At 36.1% G+C, this 26,846-nt stretch overlaps 1 protein-coding gene across 11 annotated transcripts in view; it reads left to right on the top strand.

The window, feature by feature from the left end:
* KIAA0825 overlaps positions 1-26,846 on the top strand; it is a 399,794-nt gene that overhangs the window by 156,256 nt on the left and 216,692 nt on the right. For 9 of the 11 annotated variants that reach the window (XR_014838285.1, XR_014838282.1, XM_085014028.1 and 6 more), the window contains 2 exons: positions 6,301-6,480; positions 20,184-20,402. Coding sequence is in view for 7 of the 11 variants with exons in the window: in XM_085014028.1 (XP_084870154.1) it covers positions 6,301-6,480; positions 20,184-20,402 (399 nt within the window). In the remaining 4 variants the exon portion in view is untranslated. Of the gene's footprint in view, positions 1-1,706; positions 1,893-6,300; positions 6,481-20,183; positions 20,403-26,846 lie in introns of all 11 variants that reach the window. The other 2 variants (XR_014838284.1, XR_014838283.1) reach the window with 1 other exon arrangement.

Raw genomic sequence — 26,846 nt, 5'->3', positions numbered from 1 at the left:
TCAGTATTATATATGGTTTTAGTGATGGAGGGTACATGAAGTCATGCTCACATTTTGGCAGAGGCTTGCTGCTAGTCACTAGGAACAGATGTCACTGTTAATGAGTTTAGTAATTTTCTAGGTATGAGGAGATGTAAGAATTTGGACTCATAAAATCTTCTGAAAATATCTAACTATCTGAAGGCCTGTTCTGCCAGTTTTTCCCAGGGCACTGAGTGCCTGATTCCTTATCTCCACCCTGAAGTCCTTTCAGGTTCTGTTGAATGTTAGTGACTGCAGTAGCTAGAGACTTAATCCTTATAGAGGCGCATAGCAAGTGCCAGTTTTTAGTTGGACCATCCACAGAGCCGAAAACCACAGGACTCCCTTGCAGTGGCAGAGCCACCCCTAACTGCCAGAATGCACCCCATTCTGCTCCCCCTACCCAGTCAGGAGGCCCCATAAGTACCACCAACCAATGCCTAGTTTTTCTCTGTCAGGGAGGAAAACATTTTCCTCTACCTTTCTAATTTCTGACAGGCCTAAGAATTAAATTGACATAAGACAAATTAACAGGAGAAAATCAAGTGTAATAACATGTACACATGGAGACACCTGGAAAAACAGTAACTCACCAAAATGGCCTAAACTCTCAGCTAAAGACAAAATAGGATGCTGATTGTGGAGAGGGTCAGTTAGGGGAGGTAACCAGGAAGAGCACAGTTAACAAGGTTGTTATGCAGATTTAAGTCTTTTCCATTTGATTAGACTTTCCTCAGATTTGGTCAGTCTGCTCTTCAAGAGAGACATCCTTAACACATGGAGATCTTCCTTACAAATGTAAATGTCTTACAAAAGGGTAACTCCTGCTTGATCTTCAGAGTTTTACCTTGTAACTGTTTCTTAGAAAATAACCAGTTTAAATTAATTAATATGCTGGAGTTCCCGTCAGGCGCAGCAGTTAACAAACCCGATTAGCATCCATGAAAACGCAGGTTCAGTCCCTGGCATCGCTCAAGGGGTTATGGATCTGGCATTGAGGTGAGCTGTGGTATAAGTCACAGATGCGTCTTAGATCCCACATTGCTGTGGCTGTGGCTGTGGCATAGGCCGGCGGCTACATATCCAAATGGACCCCCAGGCTGGGAACCTCCGTGCCTCCGGTGCGGCCCTAAAAGGCAAAAAATAATAATAATAAAAATTAATATGCCAAAGAGATATTTTAGGTTGGCAAATTCTGTTAACCTTACATTAGGAATAGAGAAGAAGGGGCTTTATGGAAAACAAATCAACATTTGATTCATTATGAAATGGGGGATGAGGGAAGGGACATATTTATTTTACTACATCTAACAATTCAGAGAAGGAATAAAAATTGCAAAGGCATAGAGCCTGGAGATGAACAGAGGATGGTGGCATCCTAGACCAAAAGAGGGAACACAGCAAGGAGCATGAAAGAGAAAGGGCCAAGCCAGAGATGGAAAGTGTAGTAACTTCTACATCAAAGGGATCTTTAAAATTAAAGGATAACAGAATTGTTTCCAGTGAGGCTGGAAGCAGGCTAAGGTCAAGATCCTAAGGGGGCCCTTACACCCACAACCTGTTTTTGTAAACAGTTTTATTTGAACAGTCTTAACTCTTCATTCTCATTTGTCCAGGGCTGTTTTGTTTTTTGTTTTGTTTTTGTTTTTTGTTTTTTTTTTAATAGATGCTTCTGCTGCTTACAGAAATTCCCAGGCTAGAGTCAAATCAGAGCTACAGCTGCCAGCCTATACCGCAACAAAGCAGCTCATCTCCAAAGCCTTCTCTGGGACCTACTCCACAGCTTATGGCAATGCCAGATTCTTAACCCACTGGGTGAGGCCAGGGATCAGACCTGCATCCTCATGGATACTAGTCAGGTTCTTAACCAGGTGAGCCACAATGGGAACTCCTGCTTTTGTGTTATGAAGGCAGAGTTCAGTAGTTGTAACTACTTGCAAAACAGCTTGCAAAACCTGAAGTGTTTGCTATCTAGGCCTGTAAAAAAAAGTTGGCCAACCTCAGCTTTAGATGAGAGAAGAAAAAGAGCTATAGAAAAGTTAGTGCACGAAGCACCCTGAAACCAAGAAAGCATGGCTCTAAGGAACCCAAGAGAGAACAGAGTTTTCAAGGAGTAGTTAAAAAGAAAGGCTATATCTTGAGCCATCATGGCTCAGCGGAAACAAATCTGATTAGCATCCACGAGGACGCAGTTTCAATCCCTGGCATCGCTCAGTGGGTTAAGGATCAGGCATTGTTGTGGGCCATGGTATAGGTCGCAGACACACAGATGTGGCATTGCTGTGGCTGTGGCTGTGGCCAGCAGCTACAACTCCAGTTTGACTGGAGACCCGCTATATGCCATGGGTGCAGCCCTAAAAAGACACACACACACACACACACACACACACACACACACACACACACACACACACACACACACACACACACACACACAAGGATACAGTGATCAATTACTGGATGCCCCAAAACCCAACAAAACTACTCAGGCTACTTGAGAGTCCCGTCATGGATATCATTGGAAACAAATCTGACTACCTAGCATTCCTGAGGATGCAGGTTCGATCCCTGGCCTCGCTCAGGGAGTTAAGGATCTGGTGTTGCCATGAGCTGTGGTGTAGGTCGCAGACCCAGCTCGGATCTGGCATTGCTGTGGCTGTGGTGTAGGCCAGCGGCTACAGCTCCAATTTAAACCCTAGTCTGGAAACTTCCATGTGCCTCTGGTGCTGCCCTAAAAAGACAAAAAAAAAAAAAAACCTACCAGAGATCTACTTCTTTCTCCCCTCCTCCCTCCTCCCTTACTTTCTTCTTTCTTTAGTATTCAAGCATTAGTTAAGCAGGTAGGTTCTAGCTGCTGTTAGAAAATACATAAAAACAAGATGCACACCCATAGAAAGTCCAGGAATAAAGCACTACTAGAGACATGATGAGATCATGTATGTGAAATTGTAGAAAGCTACATGAAATAGAGGTATTTTGGAGGAAGGTGATAAGTTACCACGTGCCAAATACCTGGTTTAGACTGAGTACTTTGCCTTCAGAGGTTATTGACAATAAAATGTCAAAGCAGCCTTTGAGAAATTGATATTATAGTTTAGTGCAAACAGCACAGGCAAATTCTTAGTGCTTTTGTGATCTTGGAGCAAGTTACTTAACTTTTCTCAATTTCACTTGTTCATCTGTAAAACTAGGATAATCAGCACCCTTTCTATAGAGTACTGTGAAGATAAAATTAGACATAAAGCAGCTCATATGATGTTCAGCATACTGTACCTGGTGGTTAGTAACTCTTTTTATGGAGCTGGTATAAATCTCAATCCATAGACTCAGATACACAAGGAATATCTAAGTCACTTATTATCTTCAAATCAATTTTATGAGGCTTCTGAGCTCTGCCTGCTGGGCTAGTAGAACATTTCATCATAGTTATTCTCCACTCCAAAGTTCTTTTCTTTCTACTCTCAAATCGTTCTCTCCTAAGGGTACTAGAAGCCACCTCCTCGGGAGTTCCCATTGTGGCTCAGTGGTAACGAACCCGACTGGTATCCATGAGGACACCGATTTGACCCATGACCCTGCTCAGTAGGTTAAGGATTTGGCTTGAGCTGCACTGTAGGTCTCAGATACTGCTTGGTTTTGGTGTTGCTATAGCCGTGGTGTATATCTGCACCTCCAATTTGACCCCTAGCCTGGGAACTTCCATATGCTGTGGGTGTGGCCCTAAAAAGACCCTCCAAAAAAAAAAGTTTATTTCATGTAGCTCAGACTAATGAGACTAATGACTATTCAATGGATTTGGCTTTTCTTTTTTTTTTTTTAAGCTTAGGAAGGGAACTGTCTTCAGTATATTTATGCTTTTTAAATAGCAAAAATTCTTGAGGCAAGTAGACAGAAACAGACTACTTTTTTCCAAGGCAAAGGAATATGGGAAATAAAAAATTCTATTGAAATATCTTGACACATCTGTATGGTAATAGCAACAATACTATTGCTAATAAAACTCATTATTTTTATTATAATAGTCCTCATATCCATACCCCTTTCTCCATCAGCATTATCAGTGCATGGTTCATGGGGCCTTAGACTCTTCAGGCTGTGTGGCTTGTCTAGCTTTATCTCCCCCTCCCTCACACCATTCTCATTTCAGCCATGCTTACCAGCCAGCAGCTACCCATCTTCTCCACCTTGTACCAACTCTTCTGCCTTCCTGGAAAGCACCTCCCACATCTCAACCTTGTCATGCCAATGAATTTCTACCCCTCCTTAAAGACTTCACTGAGACATGATCTCTGTGACTTCTCTATGTTCCCCTCCCCAAATGTAAAGTATTGTCCTCTATATTTCCACAGTGCCTTATATTTCAGCACTTAGACTTATGGTGATTGAATAATTCATCATTCAAGCTGGGAAACTTCTAAGAGTGAAGGACAATGCTACTACTAATGACAACTGAACAGCAGACATACACCAGAACTGCTTGAGGCAAACCAGGAAGTACAGTCACCCTGCTTATATCTACATTGTTGTAATGATTGTATACATGTCTATCATTCCCAACCTTCGCACATACACACAGGCAGTGAATCCCTGTTGGACATAGACCTCAGCATCTATTACAATGACTGCTGACACATTAATTGAATGATTAAATCTTGGCAATTTTATCGGAGAACCTTCTAGACTAGCGAAGTGGTATAGACAGACAAAAAGGGATGGGAGAAAATAACTCCAAATTAACCTGGTTTAACCAAAAAGGGAAATTGATCAGCTCAGCTAAAATGAGTGTATAGATGTTGCTGGACCCAGGTTCTCACAGTGTCATTAGGAACGTTGTCTCCATCTCTTAGTTCTGCTTACTATATTGAATTACTGCTCAGCTGAGTTCTTCCCAAAATGGACATCAATAACTCCCAGTCTGCTTTCTACCAGCTTAGCAACCCCAGGAGAAAGAGAACACCACTTTACCAATGGTTGCAACAAAAATCCTGAGGAAGCCTCTCTAGATCGTGAAAATCAAATCACAGAAATAAAATTACCAAAAAGAAACATAGAAGGGATGAGCCTCCAAATGAGCCAGTAAAAGAAATGTACACATTCCAAAATGATCTAGATTGTATTTTTTTCAATGTATTTCCTTATTTATTTTGGCTGATCCCATGGCATGTGGGATTTCCCAAGCCAGGGATCAAACCCACACCACAGCAGTGACCAAGAACCACAGTGACCTGAGCCATCACAGTTACAATGCCAGATCCTTAACCTGCTGAGCCACAAGGGAAGTCTTCAATAAATTTAAAATATAAGAAACTTTATGAGAGTCATTTTTATATTTACTTCAGCAAACATTTTTACATATTACGATACTGGGCATATCATGCTAAATATCTAAACAAAATAGAAATTACTTAACCTTTTCAGTCCAGCCTATAGATGCAACTGTATAGGAACTTCTGATTACTGATCTTTGAAAGAGTCATAATAAGCCAAAGGAGGACTGAAAAGGAAAATTAAAATGGCTCTATCTTTTTGGGAATTCCTACATGGTATTATTGAGAAACCACATGGTAAGTCTCTTCATTCTGAAATGAAAGGATCCATGGGTTTGAGAAACATTTACAAATTTACTTGTAGAATTGACAGCATAATACTGAGAACACTGTAAATGTGAATCTTCCATGAAATCTATGTTCTGAATCAAGACTATGATAATGTTCAGAACACAAATCCCAAAGAGAGATACAAAGATTGAACTAGTTTTAAGTAGGTTTTCAATAACAAAAAAGGGCATATAGAATAATTCTATTTGGTGTTCAAGTTATACATACATCTGTTTATTTCTGTATATTTGCATATAATATGAATGAAATACTGCACCAAATATAGTGACTATCACTGGCTGGTAGGATTTGGTACAATTTCAGTTTTCTTAGTTTCTTACTCTAAATTATTTATAGATTCTAGAATGAACATAGGTTACTTTTCAAAGAGAAAAGAAATCAAAAAAGTTTCTTCAAGAGAAAAAGGTATTCTGACATAAGGGGAAACTAGCATTGCCTTTTGAAGTGGTGTCATGTGGTCCTTCCCACAACTTTTACCCCACGAATACCAATGAGTATCTCAGAAACAGTATTGGCTCAGATGGGCCATTGATCTGAAAGAATGTGGCATTTCTTTTATTATGTAAATATTAATCAGGAACATTTTTACAATATATGCTAGAGTAAGTGATAAGAATGTAATCATACCCATTGATACTACATCATTTTTATTCTTTTCAAGAACACACTCTTCAAGAACAAGGTTCTGATACAGAAAATAATCTGAACCAAGGATCCAGCTTGATAGAAGCCATCTTTAAAGTACTCTACCATTGCAATTTTTCTCCACAAACATTTGGAAATGTTTTTGTCAGCTACATGGAAGAAGAACAATTATGGGACTTTTTATATAACATTCCAGGTATGAGAAATTTACTATTTGTAAAATAAGTAATCCTTAGTTATATCTTGTTTTTATAAATCCTTAAATATATCTTTAAAGATGTTTTAAAAGTTTTATTGATGTGGTTTTGCTGAATCTGTTTTTGTAAAATTTCATCTTACATATTTTTTCAGTATAAAAGCTTCTTTTGGGAATCATTAACCATTAGTTCTGATCAAAATTTGAAATACTTGGAGCAAGGTGAGGGGGAAGTTGAGGGAGGAAATCATGTAATGCAGATTTTCATTTTTTATTATTAGGAAGTGTTCGCTCATAAAAATTTAATATTTATCGCAGATATGCTTCACTATTGAGCATGTAGGACATTAGCAAGGTGTGAAAAATACTTTGTGATTTTCAAGTACTTTCATTAAACAAGCTAATGGACAAAACTGCTGGTCAATTTTCTTCAAATGTAAAAGGCATTTATTATTGTGATTATAGTTAATGTCCCTCTCTACAAGGCAAGTATGTTCTATCACTGTTTTGGGGATAAAACATCGTCCCCGGCTATATTGTTCTTCTGCTTATAGCTAGAGTAGATGTTAAAGACAGAACGGGTTGCATATCTGAATAGGAAGTGTTCATGTGTTACCCCACCTTCAGGGCCAGATGTAAACATTCTTACATTGTTTTGTCTTTAACATTATTCTTTTAAAATCTCTATACTTAACATCTTGGAAAAACAAAAGATGAATACTTAGTTGTTACTCCATTAGTCCATTAGCTATTTACATCATTTGCATTTGGCTTTCAACCTATACACTTTCTTGTACATTGTTTTGGAACCAACATTTTCATAAAATATTTACTAAGATCCATATTAAAAATCTAAGTGGGAGTTCCCATTGTAGCTCAGTGGTAGTGAACCTGACTGGTTCGATCCCTGGTCCCACTCAGTGGGTTAAGGATCTGGCATTGCTGTGAGCTGTGGTGTCGGTTGTGTTGTAGCTGTGGCCAGCAGCTACAGCTCCAATTTGACCCCTAGCCTGGGAACTTCCATATGCAGTAAGTGTCGCTCTAAGAAAAAGACAAAAAAAGAAAATCTAAGTGGCTCATAATCATGGTTTCATTCTTCCTAGACTTTTTAACTATCCTCCAGACATTACTTGAGTATCTTTTGAACTATTTTAGTCTTTATGTTACATCTTGTCATGGTCATTATCCCTGCGAAATAGCAATAGATAACTTTATGAAATGATTTCCAAAACCTGAATCTGTCGCTTAAAGACTCTGTAATACTCGTCTCCTTTTAAAGCTTTATATTTTAGTTTCTATGTATTCCTTCACTGTCTCCTTTTTACCCCATAGTCTTCTAGTTAAAAAGACTGCATTACTACTGAGGTAGACTTTATTGAGCTGAAAGAAAAACAACCTTGAAAGCCTCTCCATCCCTGCTGGTTTTAGTTGTTTCTGGTGAAACAACTCATAAGAAATCTCTCACAAGACTATAGAGAATTGGTGACCTTTATGCTTCAACCAGTATTTATCTTTCAATTCTTAAATTCTTGAACCACGTTGACACTCAGGACAAAACTATACTGAAAATGACTTAGAAGAGATCAATGGATTTCAGGTGGTGGCCTGAGAAAGCAAAACTGCTGCTTGCTCCTAATGGGTCTTCTCTTCCATGTACACGTTGCGCAAACCCTCCTTCCCAAGGTCAGAGAAGTCTTCTGAAACAGGAACAGGCAGTACTTATATTCATAGAGTCCGAATTCTGGGGGAACTCAAAGGGGCAGAACTTCAAACTGCTGAAATATCCTTGGCCTTTGTACAAGTTGCTTCTCCATCAACATTAAGTATCTCTGGAACCTAATACCTGAGAGTGGTCATGAAGAACTGTGCCTTGTCTTTTCTCTCCTATTTAAGTCTTTGCAGAAGTTTTTCGTTTCTTCTGTTACCATCACAGTTACCCAAAATCCTAAGAGGATGATAAAACACACTAATTCATAACAAAATGAAACTGTGGTTTCTGTTTGGCTTGAAAACATAACAGGTTTAAAGGAAATACAGCTGAGACACATAATCATAATCCCACAATATTTGCATTTCGCTGCTAATAGATCTATGCTTCAGTAAATATAATTAACTTACCCAGATCAACTGGAGAATGTTACTTAAAAACTGGTATATTTTCTTTCTCCTGAAACACTGTCTATGATTTCAGTGTAGCTTATCCGTAAGATATCACAATGTTATCGTTTTAGAATACAAAGTTGAGGATGTAGTAGGCAGGATCTTTATCTAATTGCTGAATAATCCAGAATCAGAGATGGTAAGAGGTTTGCCTGAGATTGTCCACTGATTAAATTACAGAATCAGAACCCCCCCTCAAAAAACCCCACAGAATTCTGACTTGTACGCCATGTTATTTCTCTTTATCTTTTTCTTTTAGACTAAAATTTTTGAGACATTTGCTTTATAAGCATATGAATTAAGAAATGAAACATATAATGTGATTTTATAATTAGAAATCCAATGCATAACTCTTTAGAATGAACATAAGCTGCGTGGGGGCAGGGGGAGCAAGAATGAAAATGTCCATTTAAAAATAATTTACACAAGGAGTTCCTATTGTGGCTCAGTGGTAACAAACAGAACCTGACTAGTATCAATGAGGACACAGGTTTGATCCCTGGCCTTGCTCCATGGGTTAAGGATCTGATATTGCCATGAGCTGTGATGTAGGTCACAGACATGGCTCGGATCCCCCCTTGCTGTGGCGTAGGCCAGCGCCTGCAGCTCTGATGCAACAGCTAGCCTGTGAACTTCCTTATGCAGTAGGCACAGCCCTAAAAAAATAAACCAAAATAAGTTTAAAAAATTACACAGGATAGAAATACAAAAAACAGTTAAGTTGGGGACCTCATGTGGGCATTTCAAAGGCCAGTACACTCCAGGAGAAATAGACTTGGTGTGGTAATCATTGCAGGCCTGTATTCTCAGAGTAGGTCAAGCAATCTTTCTTTAGTTGGGCAAATGAAAATATCAAAGTATAAGTTAGTTTATACTTCAGTCATGCTAATCCTTAATTCCCTTTTAAGAGAAAAAAATGTCCTAACACAAACTGAGTGAAACTTTATAAGAAACTTTTTTTTTTTTTTTTTTTTTTTGTCTTTTTGCCTTTTCTAGGGCCGCACCCGAGGGATATGGAGGTTCCCAGGCTAGGGCTCTAATCGGAGCTGTAGCCCCTGGCTGATGCCAGAGCCACAGCAATGCAGGGATCTGAGCCGTGTCTATGACCTACAAGCTACACCACAGCTCATGGCAACGCTGGATCCCTAACCCACTGAGCAAGGCCAGGGATCAAACCCGCAACCTCATGGTTCCTAGTCGGATTCGTTAACCACTGAGTCACGACGGGGACTCCTATAAGAAACTCTTAAGCTGTTAGTAATCATGTCTTTTTACAATCCCATCAATGATGTAAGAGAATTTTGGTTGATATTTATGCTCACCAACAATTGGAATTGTCTTTTTGATTTTACTTATTCTAAGGCAATGAGGTAATAATGTGCTATTATGTCATTTTGATTTTAATTTACAATTGTCTGGTGATTAATGATATAAAACATCTCTTCATGTTCTTAATCAATTGAAAAATTCTTTTGTAAAATATCTGTTCAAAACTTTTCTTTGTTTATTAATAGACTCGTTTATCTCATTGAGTTGTAAAGAGTTCTTTTGATATTCTCGATACAAGTTATTTGTCAAGAAACATGTATTAAAATTTTTTCTCCCCTGTCTGTTGCTTTCTTTTTCTTTCCTTTAACAATGTCTTTTGAAAGGGAGACATTTGAAATTTTGATGATTCCAACTTAGATTTTTTTTTATTTTTTTATAGTAGCGCTCCTTTGTCCTAAGAATTATCTGCTATGGAGTTCCCATTGTGGCGCAGTGGTTAACGAATCCAACTAGGAACCATGAGGTTTAGGGTTCGATCCCTGGCCTTGCTCAGTGGGTTTAAGGATCCGGCGTTGCCATAAGCTGTGGTGTAGGTTGCAGATGCGGCTCGGATCCTGCGTTGCTGTGGCTCTGGCGTCAGCCAGGGCTACAGCTCCCATTAGAGCCCTAGCCTGGGAACCTCCATATGCCTCAGGAGTGGCCCAAGAAATGGCAATAAGGCCAAAAAAAAAAAAGAATTATCTGCTATGGAAAGAGCCACAACATTTTTCTTATGTTTTCGTCAGGAAATTTTATAGTTATTCCTTTTATTTTTGGTTTGATGGTTAATTTCATTTTTTTTTTTTTTGGTATAGTGTCTAGTAAGTGTCGAAATTCATACTTTTTCATATAAATATATAACTTTTCCAGAATCCTTTTTAGAAATCACTATGCTTTCCCCAGTTCAATTACTTTAGTGCCAAAAATTAAAGAGCGATTGATCAAAGGCATAACTAATTGTGGATCCTCTGTTCTAACACTTGGAACTACATAACTGTATTTTTATTTGCTTTGTGTTTGTCTCGCCTAATCTTTGTTCCTTTCAGTCTCTATTTTGGCCTTCTTTTAGACTGAGTATTTTTCAGTATTACATTTTATGTTTGCTAATGGCTTATTAGATATCTCTTTATTTATTTTAGTAGTTGTTCCAAGGTTTACAATACATATCTTTAACTCAGCAGAGTTTACTTTTTACTGTTATACCACTTTACATCTAATGTAAGAACCTATACAAGTAGATTTCTGTTTGTTCCCTTCTGTTCTTTATTCTAGTGCTGCCATGCATTTTATTTCTACTAATGTTATAAACCCCATAATCTAATGTTTTGTTTTTGCTTCAGTCAATTATAGTTTAAAGAAACTAAAAATTAGAAGAAAGCCTTTCCTGTTTGTACATCTATTTACTATTTCTGATACTCTTCTTTTACTTGTATAGATCTGAGTTTCTATCAGGTACCTTTTTCCTTCTACCTGAAGTACCTCCTTTAACATTTCATATACTACAGATTCTCTGCCATCAACTTATTTTATTTTACTTATTGTATTTGCTTGCATGAAAAAAGTGCTTTATCGTTATATTTGAAATATTTTTCATCAGACATAGAATTCTGGCTTTAGAGATTTGTGGTGTTGTCATTCATTTTCCTTTTCTCTCAGCACTTTATTTTTTTATTTATTTTTTGTCTTTTTTTTTTTTTTTTTTTTTTTGCCTTTTCTAGGGCCGCTCCCGTGGCACATGGAGGTTCCCAGGCTAGGGGTACAGTCTGAGCCGCAGCTGCTGGCCTATGCCAGAACCACGGCAATGTGGGATCTGAGCCACATCTGCGACCTACACCACAGCTCACAGCAACGCCAGATCCTTAACCCACTGACCAAGGTCAGGGATCGAACCTGCAACCTCATGGTTCCTAGTCGGATTAGTCACGACAGGAACTCCTCACTCAGGACTTTAAATACATTATTCTATTTTGTGGCTTGCATTGTTTCTGATTATATAATGTGTCTTCTTTTTTGTTGTCGATTTTAAGATTTTTCTCTTTATCACTGCTTTGCAGCAATTTGATTTTGATGTGCTTTTTTAAGTTTCCTTTGTATTTATACTGTTTAGAGTTTTTTGAGCTTCTTATATCTGAGGATGTTTAGTTTTTATTATACTTGGAAAAATTTTCAGCTATTCTCCTTTGGATTTTATCCTTTGTCTTCCCTACCACCACTTTTTTTCTGAGATTCTTAATACCTCTATACTAGACTTCTTGGTATTATTCTACATATCACATATTCTACATATCACATATCACTTCTTGGTATTATTCTGCATATCACTACATATAATTCTTTTTTATATTGTTATTGCTCTTGTTTGGTTTTTTCCTTTTTTTTTCCTGTGGTTTGTTTTGGATACTTTATTTGTATCTTCAAATTTAGACATCTTTTCTTCTGCAATACCTGCTGTTAAGACTATCCAGGGGGCAGCTTCCTAGTGGCCTAATGGTTAAGACTCAGCACTTTTACCACTGCAGTTCTGGTTCAATCCCTGGTCTGTGAACTGAGATCCTATATCAAGCTGCTGTAATATTTTCCTGTGGCAGAAAAAAAAGAAAAAAGAAAAAAAGACTATCCAGTGAATTTTTATTCCAGATACTTTTAATTCTAATAATTTCATTTAGTTCCTTTTCATATTTTTATATATTTCTCATTTTTAAATCCTTGCACATACATATGAAGTCTGTTTTAATTGAAACACTTGTTTGCTCATTCCATCATCTCTATGTCATTTTTTAATATATTTCTATTGGGTGATTTTTCTCCTGATTATGAATCACAGCTTTGTTTTTTTCATATTTAGTTTTTTTTTTTTGATTGGATGCTAGATGTTATGAGTGTCACATTTTTGAGTGTCTAGATTTTGTATTCATCCTTTACAGATTTTATTTTCACTAACAATTGTGTTATTGACAGATTTTCTAATTTTGAAATAGCCTTGCCTATCTTAGATAAACCCCACTTGGTTGTGGTGTATTATTCTTTTTATGCATTGTTAGGTTCAATTTGCTAATTTCTTGTTTAGGATTTTTGTATCTATATTCATGAGACATATTGATCTGTGGTTTTCTGGTAATATTTTTGTCTCATTTTGGTATTCAAGTAATGCTGGCTTCAACATGAGTTAGGAAGTAGTCCTTATGTTTCTATGTTTTGAAAGAGGTTGAAAAGAATTAGTATAATTTCTTTCTTAAATGTTTGGTGGTATTCACCAGTGAACCCATCTGGGCCTGGTTCTTTCTGTTTTAATAGATTATTAATTATTGATTAAATTTCTTATATGGATATAGACCTATTAAGATACTTCTTTTATTGTGAATTTTAGCAGATTGTGTATTTCATGGAATTGGTCTGTTTCATTTAGATTATCAAATTTGGGGGGCATAAAGTTGCTCATAGTGTTCGTTTATTATTCTTTTAATGTCTGTGGGATCTGTAGTGATGTTCCTTCTTTCATTTCTGATATTAATAGTTTGTATGCTTTCTCTTAGCCTCACTGGAGACTTATTGATTTTAATTAGCTTTTTCAAATAATTAGCTTTTTGTTTTGTTGATTTTCTCTATTGATGACTTCCTATTTTCAGATTCATTGATTTCTGCTCTAGTTCTTATTATTTCTTTTCTTCTGCTTGGCTTGGGTTTAATTTGCTTTTCTCTTTCTAGTTTCCTGAGGTGAAAACATGGGCTATTGATTTTAGACCTTTCTTTTCTAGAATATGCACTTAATGCCCTAAATTTCCCTCTAAGCACTGCCTTGGCTACATCTGACAAATTTTAAGTTGCATTTTCCTTTTCATTTGGTTCAAAATATTTTACAAGTTCTCTTGAGAGTTGTACTTTTACCCATGTGTTATCTAAAAGTATGTTGTTCAATAATCACATATTTCAGAATTTTCTCATTATCTTTCTGTTATTGATTTCTAGCATATTTACATTGTGGTCTGAGAGAAACAAGGTATGATTCCTTTTTTTTTTTTTTTTTAATTTGTTAAGGTATGTTTTATGGCCCAAAAGGTGATCTTAGTGAATGTTGAATATGAGCTTGAGAAGAATGTGTATTCTGCTGTTGTTAGATGAAGTAGTCCATAGATGTCAATTATACCCAGGTGATTTGATGGAGGTGTTGAGTTCATTTATGTCCATACTGATTTTCTACCTTGTGGATATGTCTATTTCTGATAGAGGGTGTTAAAGTCACTTTGATTTTTGGTGCATACTCATTAAAGATTGGTAAGTCTTCTTGGAGAATTGACACCCTTTTCATTATATAATCCCATCTCTTATCTTTGATAACTTTCCTTGCTTTGAAGTCTGTTTTGCCTGAAATTAATATAACTTTTGTTGCTTTTTTAAAATCAGTGTTAGTATGCTATATTTTTCTCCATCCATTTACTTTAAATCTGTATGTATCTTTATATCTAAAATGGATTTCTTATAGACAACATTTAATTGGGTCTTGTTTTTTGGTCCACACTAACACATTCCATCTTTTAATTGGTGCTTTTAGACCATTGACATTCAAAGTGATTATTGATATCGTTGGAGTAATAGCTACCTTATTTTGTTACTATTTTCTATTTTTTGCCTTTGTTCTTGTTTTTGTCTTTCATTATTTTTTTCTGCCTTTGTTGATTTTAACTGAACATCTTATATTCTTCCACTTTCTCACTTTTTAAACTCATATTGGTTATAATTCTTTTTTTAAACTTTTTTTTAGTGGTTGCCCTAGAGTTTTCAATATATATAGAAAGACATAGTTTGTAACTAGTCTATACCACTTCACAGGTTGTGCAAATACCTTACGGTAACAAAATAACCCTAATTTTCCTCTCCCATCTTTGTATCATTTCTGTCCTTCATTTCACTATATATAAGCATATGTAATCATGGACTATACATAAGCATACACAATTGAATACACTGATAGTATTATTATTTTGAATGAACTGTTTTCTGTTAGATTAATTATGAATAAGAAAGGAATTCCTGTTGTGGCTCAAGGGTAACAAACCCGACTAGTATCCATGAGGACGTGGGTTTTATCCTTGGCCTCGCTCAGTGAATTAAGGATTGTGTGTTGCTGTGGGTGTGGTGTAGGTTGGCAGCTGCAGCTCCAATTCAACCCCTAGTGAACCTCCATATGCCAAGGGTGCTGTTCTAAAAAGCAAAAAAAAAAAAAAAAAAGAAAAAGAAAAGATTATATTTTTACCCTTCACTTATTCCTTCTTCAGTGCCCTTCCTTACTTTATGTAGAGTCAAGTTTTTGATCTAGATTATTTCCCTTCTACCTAAAGAGCTTGTTTTTGTTATGTCTTTTTAGGGCTACACTGTGGCATATGGAGTTTCCCAGGTTAGGGGTCAAATTGGAGCTGCAGATGCTGGCCTATGCCACAGCCACAGCAATACTACATCTGGGCTGTGTCTGAAACCTACACCACAGCTCACAGCAATTTCAGATCCTTAATCCACTGAAAGAGGCCAGGGATTGAACCTGCATCCTCATGGATACTATTCAGATTCATTTACACTGAGGCATGATGGGAACTCCCTAAAGAACTTGTTGTTAGTATTTCTTGCAAGGCAGGCTACTGGAAACAAATTTCTTCAATTTTTGTTTGTCTTAAGTAATTATTTCTCTTTCACTTTTGATGGATAGTTTTGCAGGGTGCAGAATTCTAGGTTGATGGCTTTGTTTTCCTTGCAATACTTTAAATATTTCACTCCACTTCTCTTCTTGCTTGTATGGTTTCTGAAAATTCAGATGTAATTTTTATCTTTGTTTCTCTGTAGGTAAAGGGTTTCTATATCCTGGGTTCTTTCAGGACTTTCTCTTTGATTTTCTGTAATATGAAAATGATATGACTAGGTTAAGTGTTTTTGTTTTGGGGGTTTTTTGTTTGTTTGTTTTTATTTTTTTAGCATTTATTCCACTTGGTGTTCTTGAACTTCCTGTAACTGTAGTTTGGTGTTTGACATTAATTTGGGGAAATTCTCAGTTATTATCATTTTAAATACTTCTGTTCCTTTCTCTCTTCTCCTTGTATTCCTATATCAAGTATGTTACACCTTTGTAGTTGTCCTGTATTCCTTGGATATTCTCTTCTGGTTGTGGGGGATTTTTTTGTTTTGTTTGTTTTCAATCTTTATTCTTTTTGTTCTTTAGTTTCCAAACTTTCTATTGAGATATCCTCAGGCTCAGAGTTTCTTTATTCAGCTATACCTCATCTGCTAATAAGGCCCAGAGAGGCATTCTTCATTTCTGTTATAATGTTTTCGATTATCATTTCATCCATTTGTTTTTGTTTCTTTCTCATTTTATCCATTTCTCTACTTACATTGCCCATTTGTCCTTAAGTGCTATCTGCTTTATTCATTACAGCCCTTTGCGAAGTAATCATAGTTGTTTTAAATTTTCAGTCTTATAATTTTAACATCTCTGCCATGTCTGTTTCTGATGCTTGCTCTGCCTTTTCAAATTGTGTTTTTTGACTTTAAGCATATCTTAGTATTTTTGTCTTGAAAGTGTATATGATGTTCTGGGTAAAAAGATCTCTTGTAAATAGTCCTTTACTAAGTGGTGGAGAGGTGTAGAGGAGGTGAAGCATTCTATAGTTCTATAATTAGGGCTCCATCTTTTAGTAAGCCTATACCTCTATGGTGTACTTCTAAAATGTCTCCAATTTTTTCTTACCTCTTCCCTAGGTTTGAAAGTATGGCTAGAGTTGGCTGGAATTGATTATTTCTTCTGTCCTAGGATAGTTAGTCTCTGATAATACTCTTGATGTGTTAGGTTCTGTTTTAGTAATTTCTCCTGAGGGCAGGCCTTAAGAAGAATGGGGTGCTCTAGCCTATTTCCAAGTGTTCCTTTTTCTTTCCTCTTACTGGAGGCACTAGGGGATTTTTTTCTCTGATATCCACTGTGGAAATGTAGTCAAGATCTTGGAGATAAAACTCACAAAAGTGTGGTAGCCTCCTCACCCCCATGAGAGATTCCTCCTGGATTTTTAACTCTCAGACTTGTCCACACTGAGCCTCCAGCAATTCCTCAGTTACAGTGGAGATTTTCCTGTGTTGGCACTGGTTCCCAGGATAGTTTCTGCTTGTGAGTCTCCTTTCCAGTAGGCCATGACTTGCCTCATTTGCCTGTCTGTCCAATATGGAGGGCAGTGGCTTGCCTTTTGTCCTCAACTCTCTTACAGATTCAGGAAGAGTTGTTGATTTTTTCATCTGTTTAGCTTTCTACTTGCTGTTAGAATAATGTAGAAGTGTGTGAGCTTATTGTATGCAGAGCAAGAAACCAGAAAACCTTGCCACTTTCTTTTCTTTATTCTCCCTTCTCCATTTCTTCTTTCTTATCATAGGCATCTGTGGGTATTGATTAATGTTCCTCATAATATCTGTAGTGCTCAAGATGTTTTATAATCCTGTAGCAAGAGAACACTAGGCAGTACTTCATTATAACATTGTAATTTTTCCAGAAAACTCTTAAGTAATAATAATAGCAAATACTTACATAGTGCCTACTGTATACTGGTTACTTTACACAAATTAATTCATGCAATTTTAAAATAATTTTTTGAGTTAGATCTGTTATTTTTTAAATCATTTTCACTTCTTTGATGTTATTTTAAAAGGAATAAACATACCCTTTTAACAAAAGGAGATAAATGAATTCCTGGCTTTCTAGAATTTAGATATCTGAGATGGATTTAATCTACGACTCCGAAGAGTTCAATCCAGATAAATGTTAATTACTGATATAGGAAGGAGGCTTTTTATGTCCTTCAGTGAATTAAAGGCTTGAAACAGTATTAAAAAGACAGGCAGTTCTACCATTCCTATAAAGGCTAACCATTTACCTAACTATCCATCATGTCATGCTAAAAATTAAAACCCTCAACCTTTGATATTACCAAGATTCTCCTCAACATAGTGCTATTTTTTTAATATTGAGGTATAGTTGGTATACAATATTATATGTTTCGATGTACAACATAGTGATTCACAGCCTTTAGAGGTTATATCCCATTTATAGTTATTATGAAATATTGGCTAAATTCCCTGAGTTGTACAATGTATCCTTGTAGCTTATTTACTTTACACATAGTAGTTTGTACCTCTTTGGGCATCCTTGTCTTATTCCTGATCATAGAGAAAATGTTTTCAGCTTTCACCATTGAGTATGATGGTTGCTGAGGGTTTGTTATAGATGGCCTTTATTATATTGAGGTAGGTTCCCTTTATGCTTACGTCCTAGAGAGTTTTTATCATAAATGGATGTTGAATTTTATTGCTTTTTCTGCATCTATTGAGGTGGTCATATGGTTTTTATTTTTCAATTTATTCATGTGGTATATCATATTGATTGATTTGCAGATATTGAAAAATTCTCGCATCCTTGAAATTAATCAATCCCACTTGATATGGTGTGTATGATTCTTTTATTGCATTGTTAGATTCAGTCTGCTGATATTTTGTATAGGATCTTTGCATCTATGTCCCCCAATGGTATTCGCCTGAAATTTTGTGTGAGTGATATCTTTGTCTGGTTTTGGTGTCAGGGTAATGCTGGCCTTGTAGAATGAGTTGGGAAGTATTCCTTCCTGTACAATTTTTTTGGAGTACTTTGAGAAGGATACATATTAACTCTTCTCTAAATGTTGGGTAGAATTCACCTATGAAGCCACCTGGCCCTGGACTTCTGTTTGTTCAGAGTTTTTTTTTAATTTACTGATTCAATATTATTACTAGTAATTGACTGGTTCATATTTTCCATTTCTTCCTGGATCAGTCCTGGGATATTGTACATATCTAGTAATTAGTCCATTAATTTATTTGTCCATTTTATTAGCATATGGTTGTAGTCTTACAATCCCTTTTATTTCTTTTCTTCTGTGGTGTCAGATATAACTTCTTTTTCATTTCTGATTTTATTGATTTGGACCCTCTCTTCTTGATGAGTTTGGCTAAGGGTTTGCTAATTTTATCTCTTCAAAGAATCAGCTCTAGGAGTTCCCATTGTGGCTCATTGGAAATGAATCTGACTATTATCCATGAGGATGCAGATTCAGTCCCTGGGCTGGCCTAGTGGGTTAAGGATCTGGTGTTGCCAGACCCCTAGCCTGGGAATCTCCATATGCCACAGGTGCGTCCCTAAAAAAAAAGACAAAAAATTAAAAAATAAAAATAAATAAATAAATAAAAATAAAAAGGCTTACTATCTTCCAGTCACTTGTGATGGAACATGATGGAAGATAATGTGAGAAAAAGAATATATATATACATATGTATGACTGGGTCACTTTGCTGTGTAGTTGAAATTGACATAACACTGTAAATCAACTATAATGGAAAAAATAAAAATCATAAAATTTTTTAAAAAAAGAATCAGCTCTTAGTTTCAGCACTGTGGTGCTCTCAACAATGGATTGTATGTAGATAGTGTTTTTTGTTGTTATTATTATTGTTATTATTTTTTTTTGGCTTCCCTGTAGCATATGGAAATTCCTGGGCCAGGAATCAGATGCATCAATGTCAGTTCCTTAGCACAGTGTGTAGGGTCAGGGATTGAACTTGCATTATAGCACTGCAGAGACATCACCAATCCCAGTGCACCACAGCAGATGCTACTAGATATGTATTTTTTTTAGTAAAAGTGGTATATTATACTCTTTTCTAACCTCATTCTTTTCCCCCTAATAAATATATGGCTTTATTGTGAAGATAGATATACCTAAGCTAATTAAACAAATCACCAGTTACAGGACACTTAGATTATTTCCAGTTTGGTTCATATTATTTATATGTGCATAATTAATTTCTTAGGATAACGGCCTAGAAAAGGAAGAAATGCATTAATAGTTAAACATAGTGTTAAAACTTTTGATATTATTGCCATGTTGTCATATAAGAAAGTCATACAATTTATATTTCCACCAATAGAGTCCCCAAAGTATCAGCAAATATTGTTATTCACTGTTATTTTAGTTACCATTCCCTTTATTACCAAGAAGTAAAGTTTTTTTCAAATGTTTATGGACTGTTTATCAACTATATGATTTCTAGGCTAAAAGCAACTCTCCTTTCCTATAGCTTAAACTAGATTATTGAGAAGCTGAATTACCAATTGAATAAGGCACAAAATATTGCCAGATTTAACTAACTATAATTGTTGTCTGATTTTAAAATCTCAGCGTGCATGGAGTCTGAGGTGGAAGTCATTCGATGCTTGAGATTGGCATTGACCGATGCCGTCAAGGACATTGTACAGCAGATAATATCCATGATGAGCTCTGGAAGAAACTGTGAGACAAACCTGAACAAGCATATAGTTCCTCAACATCTGTATGAGAGCATTCCAAAAGAGTGGAATTATATCCCGAAAGAAACCAAAAGGAAAGAATCAAGCAAAGGTACACTTGTTTTTCTTCTTTCATTCCCTTCCTCCTTCTTTCTTTCTTCCTTCCTTCCTCCCTCCCTTCCTTCCTTTCTTCTTCCCTTCTGCCTTCTGTCTGTCTGTCTGTCTGTCTTTCTTTCTTTCTTTCTTTCTTTCTTTCTTTCTTTTTCTTTCTTTCCTTCCTTCCTTCCTTCCTCCCTCCCTCCTTCTCTGTCTTTCTTTCTTCCTTTCTTGCTGCTTGGCATGCAGATGTTCTGAGACCAGGGATCAAACCTAAGCCACAACAGTGACCTGAGCCACAGCAGTGAAAATGCTGGACCCTTAACCCGCTAGCCCACCAGGGAATTGATTTTTCTTTAAGAATACATCTATCACTTAAGAAGCAATTTTCTAGGATATGAGAACAAGTAAAATTCTAAATGTATAAAATTTGTATAATATATTAGTCTTCTTTCCACCATGTGTATTTAGGATCCCTAATTTTTGTTACTGGCAGCCATATGAAAAAACAAACAAACAAACAAACAAAATACCCCCAAAAAACAAAGAAACTAGAAATGAAAATGACTCAAATGATTATCTTTTTTATTTAACTACTAATTCAAAATTTTCTTATATTTTATGTTTGTGTTATCATTCACAGATGCATCACATGATTTTTGACTAATTTCCTTTAAATCTATTGCATAATCTAAAATTCACACTATTGGGAGTTCCCATAGTGGCTCAGTGGTTAACAAATCCAACTAGGAACCATGAGGTTGTGGGTTCGATCCCTAGCCTTGCTCAGTGGGTTAAGGATCTGGCATTGCTGTGAGCTGTGGTGTAGGCTGCAGACGCGGCTTGGATCCTGAGTTGCTGTGCCTCTGGCGTAGGCCAGTGGCTACAGCTCCGATTAGACCCCTAGTCTGGGAACCTCCATATGCCAAGGGAGCAGCCCTAGAAAAGGCAAAAAGACAAAAATAAAATAAAATAATAAAATAAAATAAATAAAATTCACACTCTTAAGAAGATTGCTCCCATATTCAGTTTAATTATTCTTTTCTTTGATGTTTTTTCCTCTACAACTGCCAATGATTACTTTCTTTTCTCTTTTTAATATACCTACATATGTAATTTCTAGGTGAAAAATAGCACCCTACTTCGTAGCTACAACGTATTTCTCTGATGGTATTTTTTTCCCTCAATTCCTATGGTTCTGGATTCAGTGCATTGCTCTCCTCTTCAGGGCAATGAATCTACTTTGCAAACTTAGTTATCTATATTATTCATTTATTTTATTAATCAAGTTCTCTCTTCTTAAATGGTTTCTTCCTACTTAGATGTTTCTGCTTTCTGCAATTTCACAAGATTCCTTTGAATGTATCTTTTGTCTGTTTATATTTGTAAACCTTCTTTAGGATTTTTAAAGGAAAACTTTTCCCTTTTATTTTCATCTTTAAAGAAGAGTATTTTTTTCACTAACTTTAAAGAAACTTTGAACAGTAAAATGCTCCAGCTAAACCCACTAAAGTCATCTGAGGGGACTAAACTTTCTTTCTTCTCCATGGAGATCCTAAGTAATGTTGTTCTTATTCAACAACCTTATGTTACAGACTCAAATCAACTATCTACTAGTGACCTTTCATAGCAATGCTTTAATTCTGCCTAAGTCCTATGAAACACCTTTGAATCTAGTAAAGCCATTAACTGAAACTGGAAAATGTTGGCTTTTCATTACTTAAGTTCTTCCTCATCTCAGTTGTTGCCATCTCTCCTTTCTAGCTTTTGCATATGTCATAGATATTGAACAATACAGGAAGCATGATCTATAGTTTACGTACTTGTCATATGAGTAGCCCTATTTTTTTTATGGCTTTCAAGGTGGTCTATTCAGGAACAATTTTTTTTTTCCTACAAGCATTTTGTAACTCTTGTAACATTTTAAAGAACCACTGGTTCCAAAACATGCTTACTCTGTAGATACTAACTCTTGTGGTTTTCTTTCTATCCTCTTTCAACTGACTGTGTTCAACCTTTATGTTCACTCCAGTGTACAAGACAGATGATATGTATATGCCAGATATTAAGTCACTTATTCATTCAGTAGCTACTTACTGCATTACCACAACACACCAGGTACTGGAGTTGAGGCCAGGGATAAACTACAAATAGGATATCCCCTCTTGGTGCTTGAAGACTAGTATAACTGTTTCCAAATGGGTACAAACACATCAGGGGATGTACAAGATAATCCTTTGATGTGTGAGAAGAAAGGAATAAAAACTACTATCATTTCATATGAAGATTGTCACTGAAGCACTCCCTAGTCAGTGAGCGAGCAGGTCGTGTGTTGAGGATGGTATCGTTAGGGATTAAATGAATAGAGTAACTTTACTCCTTCATTACCTTTCAGCATTCAGTAATCAGTTAAGGTTGTCCTTTGTGTTGCAGAATCCAGTTTTAACAGAACTAATCCTCACAAAAACACAAGTGGCTTGAATATATTCCTGTAAATTAACAACTCAACTACAGTTTAAAACTAACACAGGGAATGCAAGGAAGAGCAAACAATGACAAAGTGAAAAAGCTCACACATAGGAATATTTTTATTTCTAAAATAAACTGTCTCTCAGTCATATTATAAGAAAGAACAATGACAAAATGATCAAATTTGGCCTAAGTAAATAAGGGAGATGTGTGGGAAAATTATTTGAAATATGGCTTCCCATACATTGTTGTTAAACACAAATCCCTCCTAAATGAGTATTGTGCCTTAAGATGTTAGTTAACAACAGTTTGAAATCGTCTTGATTAGTAAAAGATTTCAAAACCAAGCGTCCCAAACAAGAAGATAAACTTTTGGAATTGGTTTTCAGCAGTGTTTTAAGTCAATTGATAGTTAATTCAGTACTTTGCAAAATTCATCTAAATAATGAAAAATGTTTAGAGGCCCTTTTTTTTTTTTTTTTGAGGAGTCTAACTTAATTGTAAAAATTAATAGTCCCCTAGCTTAAGGGATCATTTGTCCTTCCTGACATGGTGAAAATGATGTAACATGGAAAATACTATGGTGACAAACTTAAGTGCATTTCTTTATTTCTTTGTCAGCAAAATAATGCTTCATAGAAAATACTGAAGATTTAAAGAAATAAATAGTACAATAAATTATAGTGTATGAGATTTATCAGACTTGAATGGGGAGGTTCTGCTGTGGCACAGTGGGTTTAGAACCTAGGAGTTCCTGTTGTGGCACAGCAGAAACAAATCCGACTAGTATCCACGAGGACATGGGTTCAATCCCTGGCCTCGCTCAGTGGTTAAGGATCCTGTGTTGCCCTGAGCTGTGGTGTAGTTCACAGATGCAGCTCAGATCTGGTATGCTGTGGCTGTGGCATAGGCTAGCATGGGCCAGCAGCTGCAGTTCCCATTCCACCCCAGCCTGGCAACTTCCATATGCTATGGGTACAGTCCTAAAAAGCAAAAAAAAAAAAAAAAAAAAAAAAAAAAGGTGCATGATCAATCCTCCACCCAGCGCATTGGGTTAAAGCCACAGCTGTAGCTTGGTTTCAGTCCCTGGCCCAAGAACTTACATATGCTGCGGGTGCAGCTGTTTTAAAAAAGGGGAGGGAAGGGGTTGAATGGAAGTTGTTAAGATGTTCCTGATATTGCTCAGCTTAGATATTTACTCCTCCCTTATGTTTCAAAGAGCGAATACACTAAGGATTAGTTGTTTTGTTTCTTTGACAAAAATTAAAGGAAATATATACTAGAAAATATATTTTCTTACCAGTATATTACTTTTTAAATAAAAAGAATGCTTTATGGAAAAAATGCTGGAGTAATTGTCTTAACTAAAACAATGGATTCTGGAAAGGAAATAGAGGTAGCATGACAAGGAACATGTATTCAAGGCACCACTCATGGATTCTTGAGAAAGAAATTGATGGCAGAAATATACAAAGTGCTCTTGGAAGTCATCGAGATAGTTTATTTTATAAAAACCAGTAATATTAGTTTTATAATGACTAGCATTGCCTATAAAGATATCATAGGTACACACTAAAAACTTGGAATTTTCTAACATGATCTAAAATATTCCAAATAAGAATTTCAATGATTTTTGAACATTTTTCTTAAAATACAAAAATGCAGGAACAACTAATTAACATAATGTACTGAATATTTATTAGATTTCAACAACCTATATCTATTTGGTGGTTGATACTGAAACACCAGTGCCATGATTTCATAAGCACAGTTGTTCCGTGTGAATCCATGTATGTTCATGTAGTGGCTTTTTTCACCTATGACAGCCATTAAAACCAAGTATTAAAACAAACTCAAGCAATAACCAGATGTTTGAATCAATGTATCACAAAGTGTTAAAGCCAGATTTTAAAATAATAAAGTATATTAAATCATATTATTAAATCATATTATCCTTACCCAATAATTTATTCTTGACATTTTATACCTAATGCTATATTAGGTATATTAATAGATATATTAGGTTATTAATATAAACAAATTTTTTTTTTGGCCTTTTTTCGGCCGTACCCACAGCATATGGAAGTTCCCTGCCTAGGGGTTGAATCAGAGCTACAGCTGCCGCCCTATGCCACAGCCACAGCAAGCCATATCTGAGCCACATCTATGACCTACGCCACAGCTCACAGCAATGCCAGATCCTTTCACCCATTGAGCGAGGCCAGGGATCGAATCCGCATCTTCATGGATAGTAGTCGGATTCATTTCAGCTGCACCACAATGGGAACTCCAATGAAAAACTTTAAAAAATTAATTTTAAGACATTATTTGTCTTTACCTACTTCATGGTAAATTTCCTTTTTGCATGTTTTATAATCCTCAAAATATGTTATTACAATCAAAATAGTCCATGATAGGAAGGAAGAAATGATAAACGTATAAATATACCTCTCACATTGCATTTATTCTAAACACTTTTTTTTTAACCACACTTTATCAGCTCTGAAATTGGGATAGGTCTTACAATATAGCACAGTTATATGACTTAGATAGAAATCAGTTTATTTAGATAAAGATAGAAAAATGAGTGTGTGGCATTTTTCAAAGATCTTTCCCTGGTGTGTTGTTAACATCATCATAGACTCAGAGACTCTGTGATTTGTAGAATGGATTTGTGACCCACCTAGCAGTTCTGACTAATTTGCCTTAAGCTTTAAAAAAGTAGTTGGGGATTTGAGTACCTGCAGTCCTCAGATTTTATAAATATCAGTAGTAGTGCAGATATGAAGAGAATTGCTAATCTTTACCTGATATCTCCTTAGATTGTCAAATGTTTACTCAGTATGTGCAGTTAAGCCCTTTTTAGGATAAACAGAATATAAGATATAATCTTTTAAGTCAAGTACCTGATCGTAAAGTAGGGAATATGAGGCATAAAGAACAATAAAATATTTAAGAACACTGAGAATGGTTTCTTGATTTGCTTTCATCTAATATTTTAAGACATCTAGACATATTCATTTGAATAAAAAGAAAACATTTATTGAGGAACTTTTTTTTCTTTTTTCTTTTTCTTTTTTTGTCTTTTTGCCATTTCTTGGGCCGCTCCTGCGGCATATGGAGGTTCCCAGGCTAGGGGTCTAATCTGAGCTGTAGCCGCCAGCCTACTCCAGAGCCACAGCAACGCGGGATCCTAGCCGCGTCTGTGACCTACACCACAGCTCACGGCAATGCCAGATCGTTAACCCACTGAGCAAGGGCAGGGATCAAACCTGCAACCTCATGGTTCCTAGTCGGATTCGTTAACCACTGAGCCACGACGGGAACTCCCGAACTTTTTTTTTTTAACCAAGTACTGAACTAGGTGATTTTATAGTTATATTATTTAATACAACAGTCTTAAGATATCATTCAAAAATATATTGGACGACCCAATTTTTACAGACGTATAAAGACTGCTCCAGTTAATTCTGAAAATGATCCTTAAGCTGTCATAGATGTTTGAGAAGTCACTAGACTAAACTATTTTCCAAGAGCTTTGTACTTGTTTAGAGCAGGGTAACTTCTTTAAATGTCATAGATATCTTGAAAAGCTTTTCACTTTGTTCATTATTTTTGTTCAGTAAAAACAGTAAAAAAAAAAAAAAAAAGTTTCTCTGAATAACTTAGAGCTACATTTTTTTGACTTCTCACTCAGTTCCAATGTTCAGATTCAATTATGTACCTGGTGGATTAAAACACTTGTGTTCAGCTTTGTGGGATACTCAAGGAGGAAGGAGATTTTTTTTCCATGCTCTTGAGGGGCTTTTAGTCTAGTTGTAAAGACAACTCATGAATATACCATAAACAATAATAGATGATGTTATAAAAGATAACACAATTCATAGGAGGAAAGGACTTTGAACCAAGGGTTAGAGAATATGAGAGACCCATGAAGAACAGAGGGCCTTTCATGTGAGAATGAGATATTCAGAAGCCTAAAAGCAAAAAA

The sequence above is a fragment of the Sus scrofa genome, chromosome 2 (assembly GCF_054392235.1).
Source record: "Sus scrofa isolate SSC_HxYL_T2T_F1_AM1 chromosome 2, Sscrofa_HxYL_maternal_Yorkshire_Landrace_v2.0, whole genome shotgun sequence".
In the NCBI taxonomy this organism is placed as follows: Eukaryota; Metazoa; Chordata; class Mammalia; order Artiodactyla; family Suidae; genus Sus; species Sus scrofa.
Note: the sequence above shows the minus strand (reverse complement) of the source record. Positions and strands in the feature narration are given on the sequence as shown.